At 40.8% G+C, this 25,206-nt stretch overlaps 1 protein-coding gene across 4 annotated transcripts in view; it reads right to left on the bottom strand.

The window, feature by feature from the left end:
• Nucleotides 1-25,206, bottom strand: part of RAP1GAP2 (RAP1 GTPase activating protein 2) — a 551,082-nt gene that overhangs the window by 95,639 nt on the left and 430,237 nt on the right. Inside the window, exon 1 of one of the 4 annotated variants that reach the window (XM_075263832.1) lies at nt 24,107-24,168. The exons of the other annotated variants lie outside the window; for them this stretch is intronic. Coding sequence (XP_075119933.1) covers nt 24,107-24,133 — 27 coding nt within the window. The 5' untranslated portion in view covers nt 24,134-24,168. Of the gene's footprint in view, nt 1-24,106; nt 24,169-25,206 lie in introns of those variants that run through there. 4 annotated transcript variants of the gene reach the window in all.

Genomic DNA, 25,206 nt, shown 5'->3' with positions numbered 1-25,206 from the left:
ATTACTGCTCTGTGCTGCTTGACATGAGCCACACTTGACAACTCTCTCAGAATGGAGGATCTCAGAATTAGTGGTGCCCTCCTGGAGACCTGGAAGAGCATGCAAATCTCTCAGCTCTGGAGGAATGCTCCCGCATCCAGTGTCATTCAATATATAACATGACCATGTTATGTGCTGGTTATGTGACAAATGGTTTTGGTTAGCACATTGTTGTGCCCATGTCACAAAAAGGGGAGTGTGATGTCCCTAAAAAGAATGTAGTCCCACCAAGAAGGTGTGTGATCACCCATCATAAATGCTGTGACACTGTTTGCATCCTGTTATTCTGGATACTGGCCGATACCAATTGTAATATATATTGTAAAAGAAATAAGTTTCCGTCTCCATTTATCAAACTTAGTAATAGGATAGGTCCAACACACGAACCCCATGCAGATCAGCTGTGTTGGCAGCATGCAGACTCTAGGAAGTTACAGCTGTGGACAGGGACGCCGTGCTGCCCCATCCACTATATAGCAGGGGTTCTGCAGAATTGCACCATCACTCCTAATACTTGAATAGTAGTCTACAAGTGCCATATCCAGTTCTGTAACTTTTAGCACCTTGAGGCTGCTGGAACAGCTGATCTGTGTAAGGTCTGGGTATCGGACCCCTCATATTTCATATTGATGACCTATTCACAAGGTACGTATGAAATATCCTTTTTGGGGTTGGGAAGCCCCTATAGTATTCTTGCTGAGTAGTGAATCTGAGGCTCTTGGACAGAGACCATTTTGCGACGACTGAGGTACTTTAATTCATTTGGTCAAACCTCAGATTATGGGGGGCCACAAGGTGGCTCAGTGGTTAGCACTGCAGCCTTGCAGCGCTGGAGGACTGGCGTTCAAATCCCACCAAGGGCAAAAAAACATCTGCCAGGAGTTTGTATGTTCTCCCCGTGTTTGCATGGATTTCCATCCCAGATTCCAAAAAGACATACTGATAGGGGGGAAAAAAATGTACTGTACATTGTGAGCTCTATGTCGGGCTCACAATCTACATTTAAAAAAAAAACCAAAAAAAAAAACCCTCAGATTATGAGACACCTTTATACCTAAGACTATTGATGTCTATGAACGTTCTCATTGTTAAGCTAATATAAAAGCCACACTGACTCACTGAATGGCCTAACTCGCTCCTGTAGCTTTGTATTTGTCCACCTCTGTTTGCAGCTATTGATAATATTGGACCCAGAGAAATCAAGTCTTCTATTTTCTCTCTCCCGAGAAGCCTTTCTTATTCAAGAACATATCATTTTCTCTGTAGAGCTCCACCTTACATAGCAAATTGCTGAATCTGTAACTTGTAAGGAGGGGACTGTGTAAACACGACTTGTAGCGGCGCACTTAAACACTGCACGCTGCTTTTTTCCTTCTCTTTACCGTCTATTTGCACAAACACAAAGCAAACAAATGATGGATGCTGAGATGTGGGTGTATGATGGGAAGACAGAGAATGAAATCCAGACAAAGAACTGATAGCCACTGGGAAAACATGTGTCTATTCAGCGGCCATGTGACATTTCTTTTTATACAAGATATAATGGTTTGCGACTCAGTGATTAAGTGCATATCCCGTGGTTTTGATGGACAGGACATCAAACTAGAGCACGATCTGTATTAGTGATGGTGGGACAGGCTTATAATTGATGGAGAATAAGAGAGCAGCATTAATGCATCCCGGGGAGCTTCACAGACCCACATCTGTAGCTTTAAGGATTGTGGTTTCCAAGGCAATAGTGCTGGCAAATGGGGAAAGAAGAGAGCCCTATAGAAATACATACAGAAAAAAATGATATGATATACCTCCACATACAAAGAAGTGCTGGACAAATTGTATAATTGTATTCTTCACAGTAGGGACAACTACAAGATTGTCAGTTTTGTGGGCTACTTTGTGTCCACATGAGGAACCCTTCTGAGAACTGACCTTATAGTATTATAGAACATGTCCATATCCACTTTGTTGTTATCATAGCAAACACAGGATATATCACGAATATCATCCTATAGGTTATTTATTAATCATTCATAAGAAATAAAGTGACATGTGAGGTTTTCTTCTGCAGGGCCCATTGGTCTAGTTGTGTCTAAAACAGTGTTGACCTCGATGGCTTCGCTGCTCCAGGGAATATGATTTTAGGACCCATTTCCATCTATACAGAACATGTACTGTGTAAGCGGACATTTTTCTTGTGGCCGTGGGCATGCGCAGTCTGCTCTGCCCGAGGCCTAGAAGATTGAAACCCAGCTCCGGAAGAGGCTGTTTCTGAAGAAGATGGAGGCGGCGCTGGAAAGTTCTCTCGTAGCATTGGGGACGCCCCCAGTGCTGTTTGAGCGCTGGGGCCCGCCTCCGGTGCTGTGATAGAACTCATTTGCGTACAGACGAAAACCGGGATTTCTTCAGAACGGTGGCCCAGCAAAGACATCTAAAGGTAGGAGAAGAATAGCCTTTCTTAAGGCTATTTCTACGTGTTATCAAGAAAAAAAAAAGCATTTTATGGTAGAATCCCCTTAATCTGTGCGCTGCACATGCACCACATGATGCTGGGGTAGATAGTGATGATGTACCTGGAGGGGCTTAGTCATCATGACTCTTCAGAGGATCAGCAAATCCCCCAAATTATGCTGTATTGGCCATAACATTAAAGAAATTCAGTGTCGACCTGTCACCATCCTAGATAATAGGTTAGTGGTATTCTGGGGGCATACTACTGCTGAGAGATTCCCTTTAACTGAATAATAAACTGTATTGTTCCCATTGCGCTCATAATAGATTATATTTGGGAATCAACACAGAATAGAACTTAGTAACAACTGACTGGCTCCAGATGTGGTTGTCTGAATCTAGACTTTTGGGTCAAGTACTGTGTCACAGGTTAGGCTGACTTGATGATCCGTTGGAACTTTGGAGAACCAGTCTGGAGGATCCTATAGTCAGGCAGCTAGATAATATGTATATAGATGGGGAACCGACAGAACACTACATCTGTTGTGGAAGAACAAAATACACCTGCAAATATGAAGTTAAAAATTTCTCTCTGCAGGGTGGTTAGTAAGGAGGAGGTCACCAGGTTGGGAAGTATGAGAAAATCGTAGAGGATGTAAGGTAACCATCTTTAACAGAGTGTATCTGACATATCCGGGAGAGTGTAGGACAATGCTAGGTAAAGAGGCCCTTTAAAAGTTTTGGAATTGGAATGCCTAAGTATGGGAGAAATGTATCCCTAGTCTGGAAGCCAAAGTTCAGGATAATCAGGATTGCGGTGGACGGAGGACATTACAATATAATATTTCAGATTTGGATGTATTGAGCCTGAGGCCGGAGAATTGTGCACAGCGGGAGAGAAGATTAATCATTTTATAAGACATCTTTATAGATAATATCATGGAAAATTATTAAAAACATCAACAAAAATTCTTTAAAAATCTGTTTAACATAAAGTTTGATTAAAAAATAGGTCATTCTCTGGCATCATATAACCTTTAAACATAAAAAGGATAACATGACATTTAGAACACAAGTCACTTTGTTGCTAGCTTTGTAATAATATTTTTGGATATGACTTCACACGCCACAATTTTCTCGTTCCTAATAAGGATGTATCATATTCTTGTAATAGATCCAGTCAGTTCTTAACCAATATACTAAAATGAAGAACTATTTATATACCCGAGACACTGAACGAATGTGAATCAGCTTTATGCCTTACCAAACTTACTAACTCAGAATGAATTCATGGGCTAAACGTTCATGAATATTCATTGAGACGATGGACTGTACAAGGTTAAAGGTTCACATTCGCCTGATAGACTCCCGAGGAGCCCGGGCTAATATCCATATCTAGATAATTAGTAGATTAAGTGTCCATAAGCCATCTCTGTCATGTACTAAATCCAGAGCATCTCCCAGATGCAACTTCTGTCTTGCCCAGAGTGCAGTTAAGTATAAAATTATCCTGGAAGGTTAACTATTATAAGCCCTGGCATGGAAAAAGGAGTTAAACAATATCAGGCGCCCATTGCCTTAAACTCCCTATAATGAGGCAAAATGATAGAGATTTGATAATGTTACAGACCTACGTGTCTCAGTTTTCTATATGTGACTTTCCATTAATATTAATAAGTCAGCTCACAGAGTAATATCGTATGAAAAACAATGGGGGAAAATTTATTAAGACTTGAGTTTTGTATACCAGTCTTATTAAAGACTCCAGCGAACATGGGCATGGTTGATGTACGAAGAAGCTCCGAACTCTTCAGAAATCAGGTGTACCCCCCATGCACCATTTAGAAATTGGTTTGGATTACCATTATGACCATTCCAGGCATGAGTAATAATGAATATGTCAGCCCCTCTCCCTAACCCACCTGCACTGCCCAAAATTTGGTGACTAGCAGAAGGAAGACTGTGATGCACATTTGGCGTAAGAAAGAGCCTTGTGACAAATGTGTACCACAATGTCATCCCTGTGTGCCAGAAAACTGGCATAGAAGGATTGATAAATCCTCCGTAGTATAATGGATTGCACCTCAGTAACCTCACCTTACATTATAAGCAATACAGATAGCATAACTATAGAACCCAAAGTAACTATAAGCTTTATAACAAGGTAAGCCCTTGTTCACATCAGCGTTTGGATTCCATCCGGGGGAGTCCACATGAGAACCCCCCCCCCCCCCACAAAAACAGAATATGAAACACAGGTGCAAGCGCTGGTGCAGTAAAAGCACACGGACCCCATAGACTATAATGGGGTCCGTGTGCTTACCGCCAGATCTCCGCACAGAACATGTGTACAGGAAAGTACGTACTTCATCATCTACTTTCCTGTCCGCATGATTCGTGCGGAGATCTGGTGGTAAGCACACATCTGGTGGTAAGCACACGGACCCCATTGTAGTCTATGGGTCCGTGTGCATTTACATCACAGAGCTTGCAATTGCGTTTGTATTCCGGTCGGGGGGGTTTCCATGTGGACTCTCCCACATGGAAACCGGAATACAAAAGCAGATGTGGATGAGGGGTAACTTTTCTATAGATAAGTCCACAGAACACCTAGAATTGCATGTACTACTGACAATAGATGATGTAAAGAACCTACAATCACAAAATAAATACAAATGAGAAAAAGTGACATATTTCACTGGTTTTCGTAAATAACTTGGCTATAGATTGCTAGTAAAGACAATGATTATCCAATACAATACAATAAATCCAATCCAATCTAATAGATAATACAAGTACAGTCAAAACTAGGATATGTGAACAGCTGTATGCAAAAACCAATAGGGATGGAATGGCAATGCTGTCATCCTGCCCACTTGTCTTACTATGTTCGACTTGTGTCTCAGAATACACAGGGGCTGGCTCATCAAGACTGGCTTATTCCATATCAATCTAATCCCTTCCCTGCCAGAGGGGCGCACTTCATTATAAATTAGGTGCAGCCTCCAGGTTTGTGTGTCTGAACAGAAATCAATAGCAGCTCCTGATTGCAGGTTCAAGACCCTTAAGAAGGCTAAAAAAAGGGGAAAAACATTTTTATTTTTTATATTTTGAAAAACCTCCTAAATCAGTTGGTGTACTAGGGACGGGTCTTCAGCTCTCGGAGCACTGTCCCTACCATCTCTTGCCTGTGTCACATCATGTAGTGAGAGTTATGACATCAGCCATGCTACTTGAGCAGCTGAAGAGGCCTGGGGGGAATTAGTTGACAACATTTAAGTCTACCCTGTACGTTAACTAGATAAGATCTGACAAGTGTCGTAATAAAGTTTTTTGAACCCACCACAGAACAGGATTGTGAAGCCTTGCCCTCCATATATACTGAACCTGTATATGAGAATATAACTATTATTCTTATCAATGCTCGCCTCTACAGTATGTCACCCATTAGGCTAAATAGGCTATATGTGATTCAACCCATAGGACACAGGTTCAACCCTACATAGGGTTGTCTCCCATTACATTATTATGTCAGAGCTAGAACCCCTACATAATCGATGTCTTCCCTAATCCAATCTGCCCGGCCTACTCTACAATTAATACCAAGTAAAAGTAATTGGTAAATTATCTAGTCCGTCAGGGCTCAGAGGTTGGGACATTATCGCAACGAGCATCTTAAAAGGATATTCAAGGATGACAGACGAATACAAAAGAAACATATTTTAAGTAGTTACAGTAAATTCCTGCGGAGTCTGCAAGTGCCTGAGGCATGAAGACAACAATTAGTCTGTCCCGATCAATGCTTAGAGAAAGAACAAGCCTTAGAAAAGCCACATACAACAATAAAACATAGCGAAGAGCAGAGAGCTCAAATAATAATGTAACCTTTCTATTGAGTCGTAGATAAGAGCTTTCCCTATACCTATAAGAATGCATTCACCTTGAGTCCTCCTCCCACACATGTGCACTTGGTTTCCAGTAGCATTCACTGCATTACTATCATTATGTTCCTGTCTATGGTGATATTACTTTACGGCATATAACAAAGCAGCCATCCTCTCTATTTATTCACATGATGGCGCCTATTTCTCATGTACTCCTATTGCAGAGTTCACTCCAGGTAAACCCTATAAGTATGTGTCATGCAAGGATATAGGACATGGCTGATTATCTACGCTGTCTATTACCTATATATAGTGGCAATGATCCCTTTCTTTGGCACCAGTTATTCTACGTTGCAGACATGAGCAAGAGCTTCAGCTGTTGAGACCAAATGCCAGGATCGGGATCAACTGTGCTAGTGCCAGGTTGGGTGGCTCGTGAAATTCCGAGACGGCTCATTCACATTTCAGCATCTCTAGATTTACAGAATGATCTGCGCAAATCTAACAAGCATCCCGTGCCATTTACATGTCTTATTCATGAGAGAGGTCAGGAGAGAATAACTAAACTGGAAGGCGACGGTAACTTAAAACAGAAAGTGTCGCTCCCCTGACATGTCTGCTTTAGTTAATACTTGTATACCCAATGAAACGAGAATTCTGGAACATCTCTTCTGAGAAGTCTGGGTTGTGTCATTTCTCTGTTACTCTTCCTGGAAATGTATAAATAAACTAACAATTGGACATCTCCATTTCTGCACACGCGCTATGAGCAGTCAGCGTAGGTACGGTCATATTGTTTAAAAACGCAGCATATTAACAAAGGGAATGGTCTCACCCACTTATGTATACGTTTCCAGGAGGAATAAGAGAGGAACTGCAATATGCAGAGTGTTGAGAACATATACTCCTGAATTGTTTTGCAAGGGAAGAGACACTTACTACTATTTATGAACATACAATATGGTGAATCCTGAAAAAGTGCAAAACAAGAGCAGAAGACCACAAACTATTACACAAGTGTCAGATAAGAAAAGTAATCCATTAGGATCGGAGGACATATTTATAATCAGCACTTTCTGATATCTTTGTAAAGATGGGAAGGGTTGTGTTCTGCTTCTCTTATAAAGAGGATCTTTAGCAGCTGCAGTGATGCTACACACAGTATGAGCTAAGGGACGGGGCATAACTAGCAAAGATGTACCCCATTGCCAACTATTGACTGCCCCTGTCAGCACTGTGCCCCCTTTCCTGGCCCCCACACAGTATTGCACCCCCTTTCCTGGCCCCCACATGGTATAAAGTCCCCTTTAACATCTCCACAGTATAACGCAGTGTGAGCCAGTAAAGGGGGCGTTTTACCATCTTAGGACCAGTAATGAGGGTGGTATGCTGTATGGAGGCCACCAAAGGGTTTGTTTCATCATGTGGGGCCAGGAAAGGGGGCTTTTTTCCCTGTGTAAGGCAGTAAAGTGGGTGGTACACAATGTGGGGGCCAGTAAAGGAGACGCTTTAATGCATGAGGGTCAATAAAGGAGGTGGTATAACACTACCTTTACTGGCCCTACATGGTATAAAGATCCCTTTTACTGCACAGTATACTTCTCCTTTATTGGCCCCATACAGTAAGGACCCCCGCTATGGTGACAGTAGGCTGCTACCTAAGGGGCCCATGACTAAAGAGGGCCTGCAAAATCTAATGCTTTTTTTTCCATTGCGTTTTTTAGTTGCGCTCTGCAACATGGGGCCTTATTCTAAGGGAGTTTTCTGGCCTGAAATTAATTTTTCATACGGATGACCTATCCACAGGAAAGATCATTCACATGTGATTTATGGGGTCCAACACCCAGACCCTGCACAGATCAGCTGTTCTGGCAGCCTCCTGATGTTGGGAGCTGCAGCAGGGGACAGGGGAGTTCCACAGAACCACAACAGTGGACAAGGCTGCTGTGGATAAGTCATCAGTATCAAAGATCCATTTCGGGACAGAAAACCCCTGAAAGTTACACCTGTGAATAGGGCAATGAATTATCCTATACATTTTTTGGGTTATTTCAAGAACTGACCAGTAAACTTTTGTTAATGATCAAATTCATGATACGTGGGTATCTAGCAGCTGTTATTACTTAGGAAAGTTACAGTGTCGTTGCCATCTCTTACCGTATCTCCATAGAACGACGGTGTGTATACAGTAATATGTTCTATAAATGGTTCCCGTATTTTTAGATACAGTCTCAACTACAACAACAAATGAAGTATCCAAGTAATACATGAAAAGCCGGGCCACTAATGCGTTTGACAACATGCCCAGTCTATGAAGAAAGAATCTTAATAACATTAGCAATGTACTCATGGGGTGGAAATAACAAAGTGGATTTGTGACATATTCCTGTACAGACAGCCTGAAGGTTTTCTTAATCCTCATGTTAATGGAACCTTTTAGAAGAAGCAGACTATCACAAGCTGATCCTAGTTTTTTAGATTTTTTTTCATGGGAAAAAGGGTTAAAGGAAACCTGTCCCAGGATTTTCGCAAGTAAAGTGAAAGAAGTAGAATAACACTCACCAGTCTCATAGTGAAAAGTGAATGGACAAGGATCGTCCTCTATGACTTTGAGCATGTAGGAGAAACCTTATCAGAGCTTTACCGGTTGCAGATAAAAAGTTAACCCTTCGCATTACAAATATGTCAGAAATCTGTTGATAGATCGTGCTCGGCCAAACACGTAGAAAGAAATACGAATAAAAGTACTTTTTTTTTTTTTTTTTTTTTTTTTTAATGGCAACAAGGCTTTACTTAAGGATCACCCGCTGACCTGTGCCAGAGTATAATTATAGTGCAGTGAAGTAGCTGAATGTCAGAGACTGCCAGGGATCCTGCAGATTACACCATTGGTCACATGACTGCTAGTTTTCCCAGAACGTTCCAGTACTGTAGCAGAAGGCTTTTCCTGGGTCTAACTAGACTTAGAAGAGCCATATGGTTGGGATTACATCTGCGCTGTCCATTCATTGCAAAGTCCACCAAAAATCCAGGACAAAAAAGTCCTACTAGCTTGACTTTTTTTGTTTGGAGATTACCGGGGAAAATAGACACCCAAATAATATTAATTTAGTAAATGGGGTCCCTTGTATCTGTTCCTATCCACCATAAAATAGACTATTTTTCCACGCCTCTGAGCTTGCAACAATCTATAAGAATGGAAAAACCAATGTTGCACTTCTTCACATAAGTCTTTGTGGTAATGTTAACCCCAAAGACATATGTGATATAAAAAATGACATTAGGTGACAAATAAACAAATATGTTTAAAGAAGAAGAAAACTAAAAATTATGTGCGTAAAAATATTATTAAAAAGTTATGCACATATTAAAGGGACATCAGATCCAACATGGCTCCTAAAGCTATAATAGTGCCATGTAGAGGCCAGATATGTCTACAGAGAGCCACAAATAATTGTCCAATCTCTCTTCTGTCTGTAGGCAACTCAGTCCCACATTGGAGCCCTTGCTGTCCATAAAAAGAGGATTAGATCCGCATTGCTTCATCAGTTTGGGGCCACAAAGGTATTTTTCTGATCCTAATAAAGTCCATTACATGGGACTAGTTCGTGAGACATTTTGGCCCTGGCAGACTTCCTTGCAATTGGTTCCTGGACCCAAAATAGGAAGCTGGTAAGCATATATTATTTTTCTTGGTTTCTAATCATATATTACTTCCAGGCCAGGGGGTACTAGTATAAATGAAGAGACCCTAATCATGGGTGTACTTACATTGATGTCTGTTATGTAACATCTCAGCGGTGCATCTGTAACTTTGACATTCTGATCTATCCACTGAGCTATATTCCACATTTACTTTGTTACATAATCAGCTTCTATTCACACATAACTAAGGCTTATAAAGTAAGGACAAAGCCTGTACATTCAGCACCTCCACTTCATAACACGGCAGTCGGGGGCTAATCACTTTTTTCTGTATGTTTCTGAAGACAATACAAATTCTTAAAATAAAAAAAAATTAAAGTTCCATTAAGCATGGTGAATTGTTGATAATAGTTTATTCATCTGTATAAAATTCAATTACACTTTGTACCAGATATTGTCTATATGTCTACACTACAATGTCAGCCGCAGTCCTACTGGTAAGATCAGATGAGCCGATACTTATGCAGTGGTCAGAAACTATGGTCAGAAGAGGTTCATAAAATATATTAAAATATAAATCATGAGGTTCTCCTCTATGACAGTAGTCATAAGTGTGTTCTAGTTCTGATCATAACATTTTAGCAGGTCAAACATTGATCTCAGTCTCTACTTATTAATGCAATGCTAGGTATGACTAGTAGTTCTTCTACAGTCTAGTGGAGTCTCTTTACTTTGGTGCTGTCTCCTAGGTATGACTAGTAGCTTTTCTACAGTCTAATGGAGTCTCTTCCCTATGGTGCTGTCTCCTAGGTATTACTAGTAGTTCTTCTACAGTCTAGTGGAGTCTCTTTACTATGGTGCTGTCTCCTAGGTATGACTAGTAGCTCTTCTACAGTCTAGTGGAGTCTCTTTACTTTGGTGCTGTCTCCTAGGTATGACTAGTAGCTTTTCTACAGTCTAGTGGAGTCTCTTCCCTATGGTGCTGTCTCCTAGGTATTACTAGTAGTTCTTCTACAGTCTAGTGGAGTCTCTTTACTACTTGTTAATACAGAGCTGTCTCCTAGGTATGACTAGTAGTTCTTCTACAATCTAGTGGAGTCTCCTTACTATGGTGCTGTCTCCCGAGTATGACTAGTAGCTTTTCTACAGTCTAGTGGAGTCTCTTCCCTATGGTGCTGTCTCCTAGGTATGACTAGTAGTTCTTCTACAGTCTAGTGGAGTCTCTTTACTATGGTGCTGTCTCCTAGGTATGATTAGTAGCTCTTCTACAGTCTAGTAGAGTCTATTTACTTTGGTGCTGTCTCCTAGGTATGACTAGTAGCTCTTCTACAGTCTAGTGGAGTCTGTTTACTACTTATTAATACAGAGCTGTCTCCTAGATATGACAAGTAGTTCTTCTACAGTCTAGTGGAGTCTCTTCCCTATAGTGCTGTCTCCTAGGTATTACTAGTAGCTCTTCTACAGTCTAGTGGAGTCTCCTTACTATGGTGCTGTCTCCTGGGTATTACTAGTAGCTCTTCTACAGTCTAGTGGAGTCTCCTTACTATGGTGCTGTCTCCCGAGTATGACTAGTAGTTCTTCTACAGTCTAGTGGAGTCTCTTCCCTATGGTGCTGTCTCCTAGGTATGACTAGTAGTTCTTCTACAGTCTAGTGGAGTCTCTTCCCTATGGTGCTGTCTCCTAGGTATGACTAGTAGCTCTTCTACAGTCTAGTGGAGTCTCCTTACTATGGTGCTGTCTCCCGAGTATGACTAGTAGTTCTTCTACAGTCTAGTGGAGTCTCCTTACTATGGTGCTGTCTCTTGGGTATGACTAGTAGTTCTTCTACAGTCTAGTGGAGTCTCTTCCCTATAGTGCTGTCTCCTAGGTATTACTAGTAGCTCTTCTACAGTCTAGTGGAGTCTCCTTACTATGGTGCTGTCTCCCGAGTATGACTAGTAGTTCTTCTACAGTCTAGTGGAGTCTCTTCCCTATGGTGCTGTCTCCTAGGTATGACTAGTAGTTCTTCTACAGTCTAGTAGAGTCTCCTTACTATGGTGCTGTCTCCCGAGTATGACTAGTAGTTCTTCTACAGTCTAGTGGAGTCTATTCCCTATGGTGCTGTCTCCTAGTTAGACTAGTAGCTCTTCTACAGTCTAGTGGAGTCTCTTCCCTATGGTGCTGTCTCCTAGGTATTACTAGTAGTTCTTCTACAGTCTAGTGGAGTCTCTTTACTACTTGTTAATACAGAGCTGTCTCCTAGGTATGACTAGTAGTTCTTCTACAGTCTAGTGGAGTCTCCTTACTATGGTGCTGTCTCCCGAGTATGACTAGTAGTTCTTCTACAGTCTAGTGGAGTCTCTTCCCTATGGTGCTGTCTCCTAGGTATGACTAGTAGTTCTTCTACAGTCTAGTGGAGTCTCTTCCCTATGGTGCTGTCTCCTAGGTATGACTAGTAGCTCTTCTACAGTCTAGTGGAGTCTCCTTACTATGGTGCTGTCTCCCGAGTATGACTAGTAGTTCTTCTACAGTCTAGTGGAGTCTCCTTACTATGGTGCTGTCTCTTGGGTATGACTAGTAGTTCTTCTACAGTCTAGTGGAGTCTCTTCCCTATAGTGCTGTCTCCTAGGTATTACTAGTAGCTCTTCTACAGTCTAGTGGAGTCTCCTTACTATGGTGCTGTCTCCCGAGTATGACTAGTAGTTCTTCTACAGTCTAGTGGAGTCTCTTCCCTATGGTGCTGTCTCCTAGGTATGACTAGTAGTTCTTCTACAGTCTAGTAGAGTCTCCTTACTATGGTGCTGTCTCCCGAGTATGACTAGTAGTTCTTCTACAGTCTAGTGGAGTCTATTCCCTATGGTGCTGTCTCCTAGTTAGACTAGTAGCTCTTCTACAGTCTAGTGGAGTCTCTTCCCTATGGTGCTGTCTCCTAGGTATTACTAGTAGTTCTTCTACAGTCTAGTGGAGTCTCTTTACTACTTGTTAATACAGAGCTGTCTCCTAGGTATGACTAGTAGTTCTTCTACAATCTAGTGGAGTCTCCTTACTATGGTGCTGTCTCCCGAGTATGACTAGTAGTTCTTCTACAGTCTAGTGGAGTCTCTTCCCTATGGTGCTGTCTCCTAGGTATGACTAGTAGCTCTTCTACAGTCTAGTGGAGTCTCTTTACTAATTATTAATACAGAGCTGTCTCCTAGGTATGACTAGCCATCAACATAATGACCAACATAATGAACCATTTCGGGAAAAATAGCATTTTTGTAATAATTAGTTACAACGTAACTTCTGCTTAATTATGCATATAAAAAGAAATTCCCGGGGGAATAAAACCTTCAAAATAAGTTTTGTGTCTGTGTTGATAGGAAGTTGTTCTTTAAAGCGATGATCTTCCCGCTGCCTGGGTAAAACATTGTCTTTATGTGTAATGAGGCTTTGCGAGGGGCTAGTCTACCTTTTCCAATATACAGTAAGCTTTCATCTTCAATATAAAAGGCCCTGGCTGGGAACAATATGTTTGCTCAGCAGCTATTTAAAGTGGAAGTGGCAGACAAGTGACAAGCATAGCATACAAATAAAGTCCATTGTAGATGTACACGTACATAGATAACATACTGTATACTTACTACATCTGCCTACTACATGCCGATATATTGTGCTGCAAGGTCATGTCTGCCCACTAGGAGTCATGGAACAAGATAAATATATCAGTCCTATTAATATATGTTATTTGTGAGAGATATAATCCTTCATGTAATATTTAACCCACTTAAAGGGCAACTAAGATGTGTCAGATATGGAATTACAGTTTCCTGTGATATATTTTTAGTTCCATCAGATATATAATACATGTTAGATACTAGATACATACTACTTACATATCACCTTTGAGAAGACCTTCTCTGAGAAGATCAATTTTCAATGCAGTTTCATATGATTGTGTCTGGGAGGACTATAGCATTCGGTGCCCTGTACATCGCTTTTTAGTTAGATATTGGGGTTTTCTTTTCTATCCTTTTGACAAAAGACACCTCCTATAGCGGTTGTTATGTATATTTTTTATGGAACAAGAAATTGATTATGCTTTGATGTGATGATTAGAGATGAGCGAACACTAAAATGTTCGAGGTTCGAAATTCGATTCGAACAGCCGCTCACTGTTCGAGTGTTCGAATGGGTTTCGAACCCCATTATAGTCTATGGGGAACATAAACTCGTTAAGGGGGAAACCCAAATTCGTGTCTGGAGGGTCACCAAGTCCACTATGACACCCCAGGAAATGATACCAACACCCTGGAATGACACTGGGACAGCAGGGGAAGCATGTCTGGGGGCATAAAAGTCACTTTATTTCATGGAAATCCCTGTCAGTTTGCGATTTTCGCAAGCTAACTTTTCCCCATAGAAATGCATTGGCCAGTGCTGATTGGCCAGAGTACGGAACTCGACCAATCAGCGTTGGCTCTGCTGGAGGAGGCGGAGTCTAAGATCGCTCCACACCAGTCTCCATTCAGGTCCGACCTTAGACTCCGCCTCCTCCGGCAGAGCCAGCGCTGATTGGCCGAAGGCTGGCCAATGCATTCCTATGCGAATGCAGAGACTTAGCAGTGCTGAGTCAGTTTTGCTCAACTACACATCTGATGCACACTCGGCACTGCTACATCAGATGTAGCAATCTGATGTAGCAGAGCCGAGGGTGCACTAGAACCCCTGTGCAAACTCAGTTCACGCTAATAGAATGCATTGGCCAGCGCTGATTGGCCAATGCATTCTATTAGCCCGATGAAGTAGAGCTGAATGTGTGTGTTAAGCACACACATTCAGCACTGCTTCATCACGCCAATACAATGCATTAGCCAGTGCTGATTGGCCAGAGTACGGAATTCGGCCAATCAGCGCTGGCTCTGCTGGAGGAGGCGGAGTCTAAGGTCGGACCTGAATGGAGACTGGTGTGGAGCGATCTTAGACTCCGCCTCCTCCAGCAGAGCCAGCGCTGATTGGCCGAATTCCGTACTCTGGCCAATCAGCGCTGGCCAATGCATTCTATTAGCCCGATGAAGTAGAGCTGAATGTGTGTGCTTAGCACACACATTCAGCTCTACTTCATCGGGCTAATAGAATGCATTGGCCAATCAGCGCTGGCCAATGCATTCTATTAGCTTGATGAAGCAGAGTGTGCACAAGGGTTCAAGCGCACCCTCGGCTCTGATGTAGCAGAGCCGAGGGTGCACAAGGGTTCAAGTGCACCCTCGGCTCTCCTACATCAGAGCCGAGGGTGCGCTTGAACCCTTGTGCAGCCTCAGCTCTGCTACATCAGAGCCGAGGGTGCGCTTGAACCCTTGTGCACACTCTGCTTCATCAAGCTAATAGAATGCATTGGCCAGCACTGATTGGCCAGAGTACGGAATTCGGCCAATCAGCGCTGGCCAATGCATCCCTATGGGAAAAAGTTTATCTCACAAAAATCACAATTACACACCCGATAGAGCCCCAAAAAGTTATTTTTAATAACATTCCCCCCTAAATAAAGGTTATCCCTAGCTATCCCTGCCTGTACAGCTATCCCTGTCTCATAGTCACAAAGTTCACATTCTCATATGACCCGGATTTGAAATCCACTATTCGTCTAAAATGGAGGTCACCTGATTTCGGCAGCCAATGACTTTTTCCAATTTTTTTCAATGCCCCCAGTGTCGTAGTTCCTGTCCCACCTCCCCTGCGCTGTTATTGGTGCAAAAAAGGCGCCAGGGAAGGTGGGAGGGTAATCGAATTTTGGCGCACTTTACCACGATTCGATTCGATTCGAACATGGCGAACACCCTGATATCCGATCGAACATGTGTTCGATAGAACACTGTTCGCTCATCTCTAGTGATGATGAAAGGAGATCAATGGGGCCAACAACTGTTATAAAAATGCCTAATACCATCATTCACTGAAGACCCAGAAGGAAGTTCCCCCATCTAAATTTCATAACTCAAGTATATTTTTTTTCCATATTTGCTGATATTGTAGTACCCATGAGGACCACATTCTTCTGCAGGATATCTCCACCCATCCATGAACAATCTGCCTATCTGCCCTCACTTCCTCTATGAAATGCAGGTCCTTGTTTTTTTACTAAAATCGTTTTTTTTTTTTTCTTAAATAACATAAAAAGAGACATTGTCACACCAAACTTAAATTCAGGAGATAAAATCTATCACACCTTTTGTGTGGCCCCAATATTCTATTAAAGTGCCAGGTGTTCATATCCCTTCCAACCCAAGCATCCTCAGTTCTCCCCTGGACAAAACACACTTACTTTTCACTTCATGGATAAGAAGGAAAAACACATTGAAGTTCTATACTGATGGCATTATAACAGGACCTGTGGCTAGTTTAGTGTCCCAAATTGCCCTGACAGATTCCCTTTAAGCTTTCCTACTAATGTATACCACAGTCCGCCAGAGGCCCATTTTGTAGCAGCGGGGGAGGCTGGGAATCTTATTCCTCCTTCTCCCCTGCAGTTGCTCTGGTTCTATGACGTCACCAGCTCCACATAAACTAGGGCCGGAGCTTCATTCAGCAGAGTCATGGTGGCTGTAGAGGAGCCAAAAATGAGAGCTTCAGCCTCCCAACTGCCCTCTGCATAAGTAGTGAATGGGGCTTCAGGCAATCATGGTGTTCATTAATATTCAAGATTAAAGTGGTATGTCTGAGCTGTTCATACAGTTTAGAGATGAGTGAGTCTATTCGATCGAATACCTCCCCTGCATAGTTCTTGGTGTAAAAAAGCGCCAGAGAAGGTGGGAGGGGCAGTAAAAATTTTATACCCCTCCCACCTTCCCTGGCGCTTTTAAACACCAAGAACTATGCAGGGGAGGTATTCAATGGAATACACTCGCTCATCTCTAATACACTTAAAGCCGACTGACAAAATTATAGTAAATGGGATCACTCAGTTCTATTTGTGTCCACAATTGTCACATCCTGTTTTTATGTCCCTCTGGTCCTCTGATGGACTTCCAGACACAGATGTGAATCTAGCATAACCTTTGGGAATGTACGGGTAAGCCTTATGTCTCCATGGATAACCCCTGTAAATATAAATGCACATGAATGATAAAACATATAAAGTTGGGTGATTTGGAATGTTCTATTGGTGTATATATTTTTTAAAATCCCAGTTAGAGTAAACAAAAAAACAAAACAAAACAGATGGTATTTTTTTTTTGTTCCTTAAGAAATACAAAGAACATTCCAACCACATAAAAGAGTTTACAATAGACAATAGAAATACCCCAGAAATCACTTGCTCCTTTACATGGCACTTTATTCCCATTCACATATAAAATTTATCACATAAGAGCACTACATGTTATCAGCTGGTTAAAAATGCAGGAGAATAGGGCAGCCAATGGGGAAGTCTATACAAACAATGCTTCCAGCAGTCCCTTAGAAGGAACCCTTGGGGTTTCATAATTATTTAGACATGCCTGCTCTGTCATTAAAATTTTAACACCTACTAAAACAAGGTAAAGTTCCTTCAAGACCAAGATCCTTGCAATACAACATGCCAATATCTTACATCTGCTAACATATACATATACACTGGCTTCTATACAATTATCAGATGATGTTACAAGAAATAATAATGATGTCTTAAAGACAGAAAGTAAACTGTTTAATCTTCATGGTTTACTTCCAAGGAGAAAAAAGATCTGTCCTGGTCATGTCATCTACCCATAGGTTCAGGGCTTGTTACAGTACAGAATCAGAATCCAATACCCACGTGGCCAACACACGACCAGCACCGGGGTCTTAGCAGCAATTTCAGGTGTTTAACCAGGTAGAGATCTTGAAAGTAATATATATATATATATATATATATATATATATATATATATATATATATATATATATATATCACAAGGGATAAACTTCATTGCCAAAACTGCAATGTCTTTATAAGACATAATATCATACAAATGTAAGTAATTCTCTATCTGTAACATACAGGATAGTTCTTACAAGGATACAGTATACCTGTTTGACATATAAGGTTGAATTGCAATATTAGGATGGCTATAAACAAGACAAAAATTCAGACATAAATTACTTCAATAACTTCAGCCCTTTTGAAACCCAACACACACTTATATATGATATAGAGTATTGATCTGAGTATTCAAATTATATAAGAATAAGAATATGCACCTTTCTTTTGTTCATGGGTTATGTCTGGTTACTGGTTTTGCAGCTCATCTACCAACAGACATCTTCTATGGGGCTCAACAACTGAGTGGGCAATTAGTAATAACTATGTATAACAGGATGATACTCTCAGTAACTTACTGGGATATCATAATGCCTGTATGTGACATCATTATAATTATTTTCTTCACATGCTGTGATATCACAGAGTACACAGCAATGTTTTTGTGTATTATCCCTGTGCTATGATGTCGTAGCGAGCATATCTGTACTGTGACATCACTGTGTACATTATGTCTGATTTGTGACATAACCGTGTATATTATCCCTGTACTGTGACATTACTGACTGCATTATCCCTGTACTTTGACATCACTTGTATATTATCCCTGTAATGTGACATCACTGTGTACATTATCCTGGTACTGTGACATCACTGTGTGTATTATCTCTGTACTGTGACATCACTGTGTACATTATCCCTGTACTGTGACATCACTGTGTGTATTATCCCTGTACTGTGACATCACTGTGTGTATTATCCTGTACTGTGACATCACTGTGTACATTATCCCTGTACTGTGACATCACTGTGTACATTATCCCTGTACTGTGACATCACTGTGTGTATTATCCTGTACTGTGACATCACTGTGTGCATTATCCCTGTACTGTGACATCACTTGGTGCATTATCCCTGTACTGTGACATCACTGTATACATTATCCCTGTACTGTGACATCACTGTATACATTATCCCTGTACTGTGACATCACTGTGTGCATTATCCCTGTACTGTGACATCACTTGGTGCATTATCCCTGTACTGTGACATCACTGTGTGTATTATCCCTGTACTGTGACATCACTGTGTGCATTATCCCTGTACTGTGACATCACTGTGTGTATTATCGCTGTACTGTGACATCACTGTGTGTATTATCCCTGTACTTTGACATCACTTGTGTATTATCCCTGTACTGTGACATCACTGTGTGTATTATCCCTGTACTGTGACATCACTGTGTGTATTATCCCTGTACTGTGACATCACTGTGTACATTATCCCTGTACTGTGACATCACTGTGTGTATTATCCATGTACTGTGACATCACTGTGTACATTATCCCTGTACTGTGACATCACTGTATACATTATCCTGTACAGTGACATCACTGTGTACATTATCCCTGTACTGTGACATCACTTGTATATTACCCCTGTACTGTGACATCACTGTATACATTATCCTGTACAGTGACATCACTGTGTACATTATCCCTGTACTGTGACATCACTGTATACATTATCCTGTACAGTGACATCACTGTGTACATTATCCTGTACTGTGACATCACATTGTGTATTATCCCTGTACTGTGACATCACTGTGTACATTATCCCTGTACTGTGACATCACTTGTATATTACCCCTGTACTGTGACATCACTGTGTGTATTATGCCTTTACAGAAATATCAGTATGTAGCCATAGAGATATGTTTGTTCTCATAACAAAAGCCCCTAAATAAGACTATTCTTGATTTTGGATGCATTTTAGACCTGACAGACTCACTTTCACCTATCAAAAAAATATACCACGGTAACAACATTACAGAATACCTGGACACAATTCCTGAGTGTAGACTCCGGTGTTTTATTATCGGTTTACCTTATACCTGCACTTACATTAATTCACTTAGTGTCATTATTGTACATTTTAGAGGAATGTGCTAGGACAGCGTGGAACATAACATGCAAACTGTTTGCAGTTTTCTAGTCTACTGATAGTTTGTGTGCCTTTATTTGCATATAATTTACTATTAAATGACTGAAAATGGTGCATCACTAATGTTTTACTATCCAGGAGATCTTTGGTAGTTGTGATGTTGATGGAGATGTCTATATGATTAAGTATATAGCATTTGCATGGTCTGCCTCTATAACATGAATGTATTTTTAATACGAGGTACATTAGACATTGGAGATGCCATCACTAGAGTTTCCTATCATTTAAACTCAAATTATTCTGCCTACCACGTAGGAATAGCCTTAAGAAAGGCTATTCTTCTCCTACCTTTAGATGTCTTCTCAGCGCCGCCGTTCCGTAGAAATCCTGGGTTTTGCCGGTATGCAAATGAGTTCTCTCGCAGCACTGGGGGCATCCCCCTTCTTCAGGATCGGGTCTTCTTCGTGTCTTCTTCCGGCGGTGGCTTCAAACTTCTAGGCCTCGGGCCTAGGGCAAAGCTGACTGTGCATGCCCACCAGCCACAAGAAAATGGCCGCTACACAGTATTGTAAGCGGCCATTTTCTTGTGGCCGGCAGGCATGCACAGTCGGCTTTGCCCTAGGCCTAGAGGTTTGAAGCAACCGCTGGAAGAAGACGCGAAGACCCATTCCTGAAGAAGATGGAGGTGGCGCTGGAGAGTTCTCTCACAGCATTGGGGACGCCTCCAGTGCTGCGAGATAATTAATTTGCATGCCGGCGAAAACTGGGATTTCTACAGACAGGTGGTGCGGAGAAGACATCTAAAGGTAGGAGAAGAATAGCCCTTCTTAAGGCTATTTCTATGTGATAGGCAGAAAAAATTGAGTTTAAATGATAGGATCCCTTTAATGTTTAAGCCTTCCTTTTACTTACACCATTATTGATAGTAATGTGGAAATGGCTTCTCTGGTTTATAAATAAACAGGTTACAAGTACATTTTCAATAAGGCTACAGTTTACATTCACAAGAACATTGATAACTAATCATGAGGATCAGAAACCGGGCACTGGTCTACTTGGTACATTGGATAACCAATCACGGGGATCAAAAACTGGGCCCAGGTCTACTTGGTACATTAGATAACCAATCATGAGGATCAGAAACAGGGCCCAGGTCTATAGGGAACATTAGATAACCAGGTAATCTAGGTACTCCCTAGAACTCTAGGTTTGAGGGGATATCGTTACTCCTTAGGGAGAGACCACCATTTAGGTGTGTGGAGTCTTATTAAGCCATTTTGCGCTCCACTGTGCAAAGGAACATGGGAAGAATATGCAAATCTGTCTTCCATGATGTAATACATCATGGAATTACATCATGGAAGACAGATTTGCATATTCTGCCCATGGTCCTAGAACTCTAGGAACTCTGTACTGAATCAATGGGTCTGGTGTGGCACTGCTTTGCCACGCATTTGCACATTTCCAAATCACTCTTAGGGCATAGTCAGTAGTCATATTCTGCTATGGGGCTTAGTGTATAAAGTCAAGTTTATAAAAAGCCATATTCTGGAATAATATAATACAATGGAGAATATCATTATGGATACACGGGCGCAAGGAAAGCATTGACAGTAGACACCGTTAGAGGGAGAATTGGTCTGTAAAGTTGTCAAGCCGGTCACAATAAAGGAAACTTTGTATGCAAAATCTAAAAACAATGCTAGAGGCTGCAAGAACAAAAAACAATTGATCAAACAGTTTACAACCGCCATCGAGTAGACTACTGTATACACATGTTTCCATGTGACACGCATTTCATACTGTTCATGTTAATTTCTTTAATACTATTAAAGTCTTATGTCCCTGCTTATTTCCTTAGGATTTCCAAAGAGTCTAAATAAACAGGAACACTTGGGACAGGAAATTGTCGCATATTCCCGCACATTACATAATGGAAAACAAGGGTTAGGTTTTATATATTATTTATGTAATTATTGTAATGTATTCATCAATACGTTGATATTCTTTTTTGGGAAATATATCTATTTTTTTCCAGAAATTAGAAAAAAAGCAGGGCACTCACAGGAGCGATTCGTTTAAAAACAACGATCCTTTATTACACGCTTTTTAAAATCGTCTGCACACGAGAAGAGGAATGGTAACACTTTCAAGCAATGACCATTTGATGCATCTTGCACTTCGTCAGGCTTGCTAGAGTAGTGGTGCCGCTTATATTTTTTCCTTACATATTATATCTATGTTTTTGTTAATAACTGGGACATAAAGTTGGGGTTGTTCTTCACTAGACAGCCATAGGATGGGGAAAATCTATTGCTAACACTATGGATCAGGGGCATCCACTCCTACAAATTTCCTACTTCAGATGAACATCAAAATATTGGATAAATCCACAAGACAGTGCATATCTACCCTATCACAGCCACGGCCACATAAAGGAGCTTAATAGAAACTATTCACAAGACTGATTTTCTGATGTTCCATTTTTATCTGTTTTCATTGATCTCGCCATGCACTCAAATGTATGTGGAAGCCATGAAAACGGAGCCTCTCAGGAGCAAAATGGGCGTGAAAAAATGGATGCTTGGTCATGCGAATGTACGAGTAGCTGTAAAGTTTAGTCTATATTTGGTCATTACTTCATAAGAGTTTGAGTAAATGTTTAAATAGTAAGATTTTAATCTTTCCTTATTCTTGGGATTTCATCAATTAGAAGAAGCAATATAGAATGTAGAATCAAATAATATAGAATCAAATAATACACTATACATTATGGGTAGACTTGTAAATATGACTGCAGACTGCTATGTATGGCTACCCTGCTATGTAATGTATAATTATAGGGGAAATACAGGTTACGGTCAAAGTTGGACCAAAAATGTCTCTTTATTGAACATAGCCCTGTTGTCAGTTTTGCACTGTGGCTTCAAGGTGCATCTCTACTTGCTATATCACTGGAACACTACAACTACTTAATAATGGTCATTCACCAAATTCACACTGTTTATCCAAGATCGCATTGTACTTTTGTCCTCACGTTTATTAATTATTAACAAAAATCTTGTTATTGGATATGTGGTGAACTTGTCTAAAAATGCACAATTTTTGGTAACAAGAAAAACACATTACATGGAGTTCATAAATTAAACACTTGCGTGGGTGTAGGTGGAGATGGACAGAGAGCGGGGCAGAGAGTGGGGCAAAGAGCGGGGCAGAGAGCAGGGCAGTGATACCATGGCCTGACATATTTGTTATAACTCACGCCCATTTTCTGGAGTGAATTATAATGGAAGGCTATGCAAGTACCTATTAGGACTGGCATACGAAACACCAGTCTTAGTGAATCTGTCCCTTTGTCTTTTATAGAATATGCCACCTACTACCAAGACTTGAATAGTTTGGGGTACATCTAAATTTGCACTTTGACATATTTTATTACTAAGAGGCAGTGATGAAGCTTCTTATGTAGATTCCTTGTTCCCATCATTATTCTACAATAATCCCCTAATAGTTGTACATGTGGTATAATGTAAGTCTCAGTACGTATCTAATTACTCTATTTTATCCATATATCTACCCAATCTAGTAAAATTCCACATATTTGTATCCGAAAAACTTTTTATATGATGCTCTGTATAAAATGCATCAATTTTACTGTTAGTTTTACGTTGCTGAAACCTCTGTGAAAAACTAAAGCTGTAAGTCATTGTAAATACAATATGTCGGTCCACATTAAACAAGATTAGCATGCTTGGAATTGACAGATGTTTATTATGTATTGGGGCAGATAACAATTGACAGGTAGATAGATAGACGGATAGATAGATGAACGGATAGATAGATAGATAGATAGATAGATAGATAGATAGATAGATAGATAGATAGATTCTAACTTCAAGCCTACATAATATAAAGTGCTCCACTAAGTATATGAGCCATATGGGTACAAGTAAATACATTACTGATTATTACACTAAAGCTAGCTGAATAATACAAAGCATATGCATGCAGATAAGATGGTTACAGTGGACAATAAAGACATTCTCCTGCCCTTCATCTTAGCCCCTGAAGGAATGAAGTAAGTGCCATGTGTACACAGCCTGCAGAAAGGTAAACACAGGTACAGGACCAACAGTAAAAACTAAAGCGCGCTCCTCATAGAGAGAGTAATAAAAAAGACATAACTCACCAGAATATTCCTTAGGAAATCCATCATGATTCCTGGACCAAAAGCTATTTTTAAACACCAGGGAATCCTGCCTCCAGGCCAGCAGACAGAGTCCCAACAAGCCCGACACACACCTGACGCCTCTACCTGCTCTCGCTCAGCTTCCCATGCAATGTATGAAGAGTTAAAAGGGTGGGTCGACTGCCAAGGCTGATCACAAGGAACAGGTTGTGCAGGAAATAGATGTTAAGGCCGTACAAAAAAAGCCTCGCATGGATTTGGCGTGGGGTCTGTGTAAATGTGGAACACCTGAGAATAGTGAGAGCCAAGTATACAGGTTGTCTGTCTTTCTGCCGGCATATGGGATTGATAGTAATGTAGATTTCTTGGCATTCCCAAGACGCGCCAGTAAACGTGAAGGAAATACCTACTGTAAATGTGTATTTCTTCTCTACACCTACACGTGTCCAATTTCATATCTAGACATGAGTGGCATAAGATGACTGAAAATAAGAAAACTTTTGCATTACTCTCTCAGGTGTTACAAGTACTGCAAATACATATCATGTTCTCCTATAGTGCTATAACTTATGTCCTTATCTGCCTTGTATCCGAAAGAAAGAGGGTGAAATCTGCAGAAAAATTTGTAGTAAAATCCAGATTTAAGGCCCCGTTAACATCTTGTAACTTTTATACACTTTATATGTATGCCCAAAAACTCCAGGCTATGTACCTGTTAGAGGCCAAAAGAGTACCCTTTCAATGTCGGACACCCCCATGGTCAATGTTATGGACCCCTTAACAGAATGGTTTCAGCCACTCTTTGGTTACATGGAGGAAGTGATTAGTCAATATTAAGACATTGAATACTAAATATATGTATAATAAATTGGGGCAAAACCCTTACGATAAAATATATAGATGGGCAGCCATTATGTTTAACTGGGACTGAACAGCAAAATTATTCATCAAAATTCTCATTAATCCTCTTACTTTCAAAAACCGGAACACCGAATATTTGACCCAGTTTCATCCATTAACAGTCTGCTAATGGACCCAACTGAATTGTATTAGGTCAGATGGAAAAGGACAGCATTCACCCTATTATGTATGTATTCTCC

The sequence above is a fragment of the Leptodactylus fuscus genome, chromosome 2 (genome assembly GCF_031893055.1).
Source record: "Leptodactylus fuscus isolate aLepFus1 chromosome 2, aLepFus1.hap2, whole genome shotgun sequence".
NCBI lineage: Eukaryota > Metazoa > Chordata > Amphibia > Anura > Leptodactylidae > Leptodactylus > Leptodactylus fuscus.
Note: the sequence above shows the minus strand (reverse complement) of the source record. Positions and strands in the feature narration are given on the sequence as shown.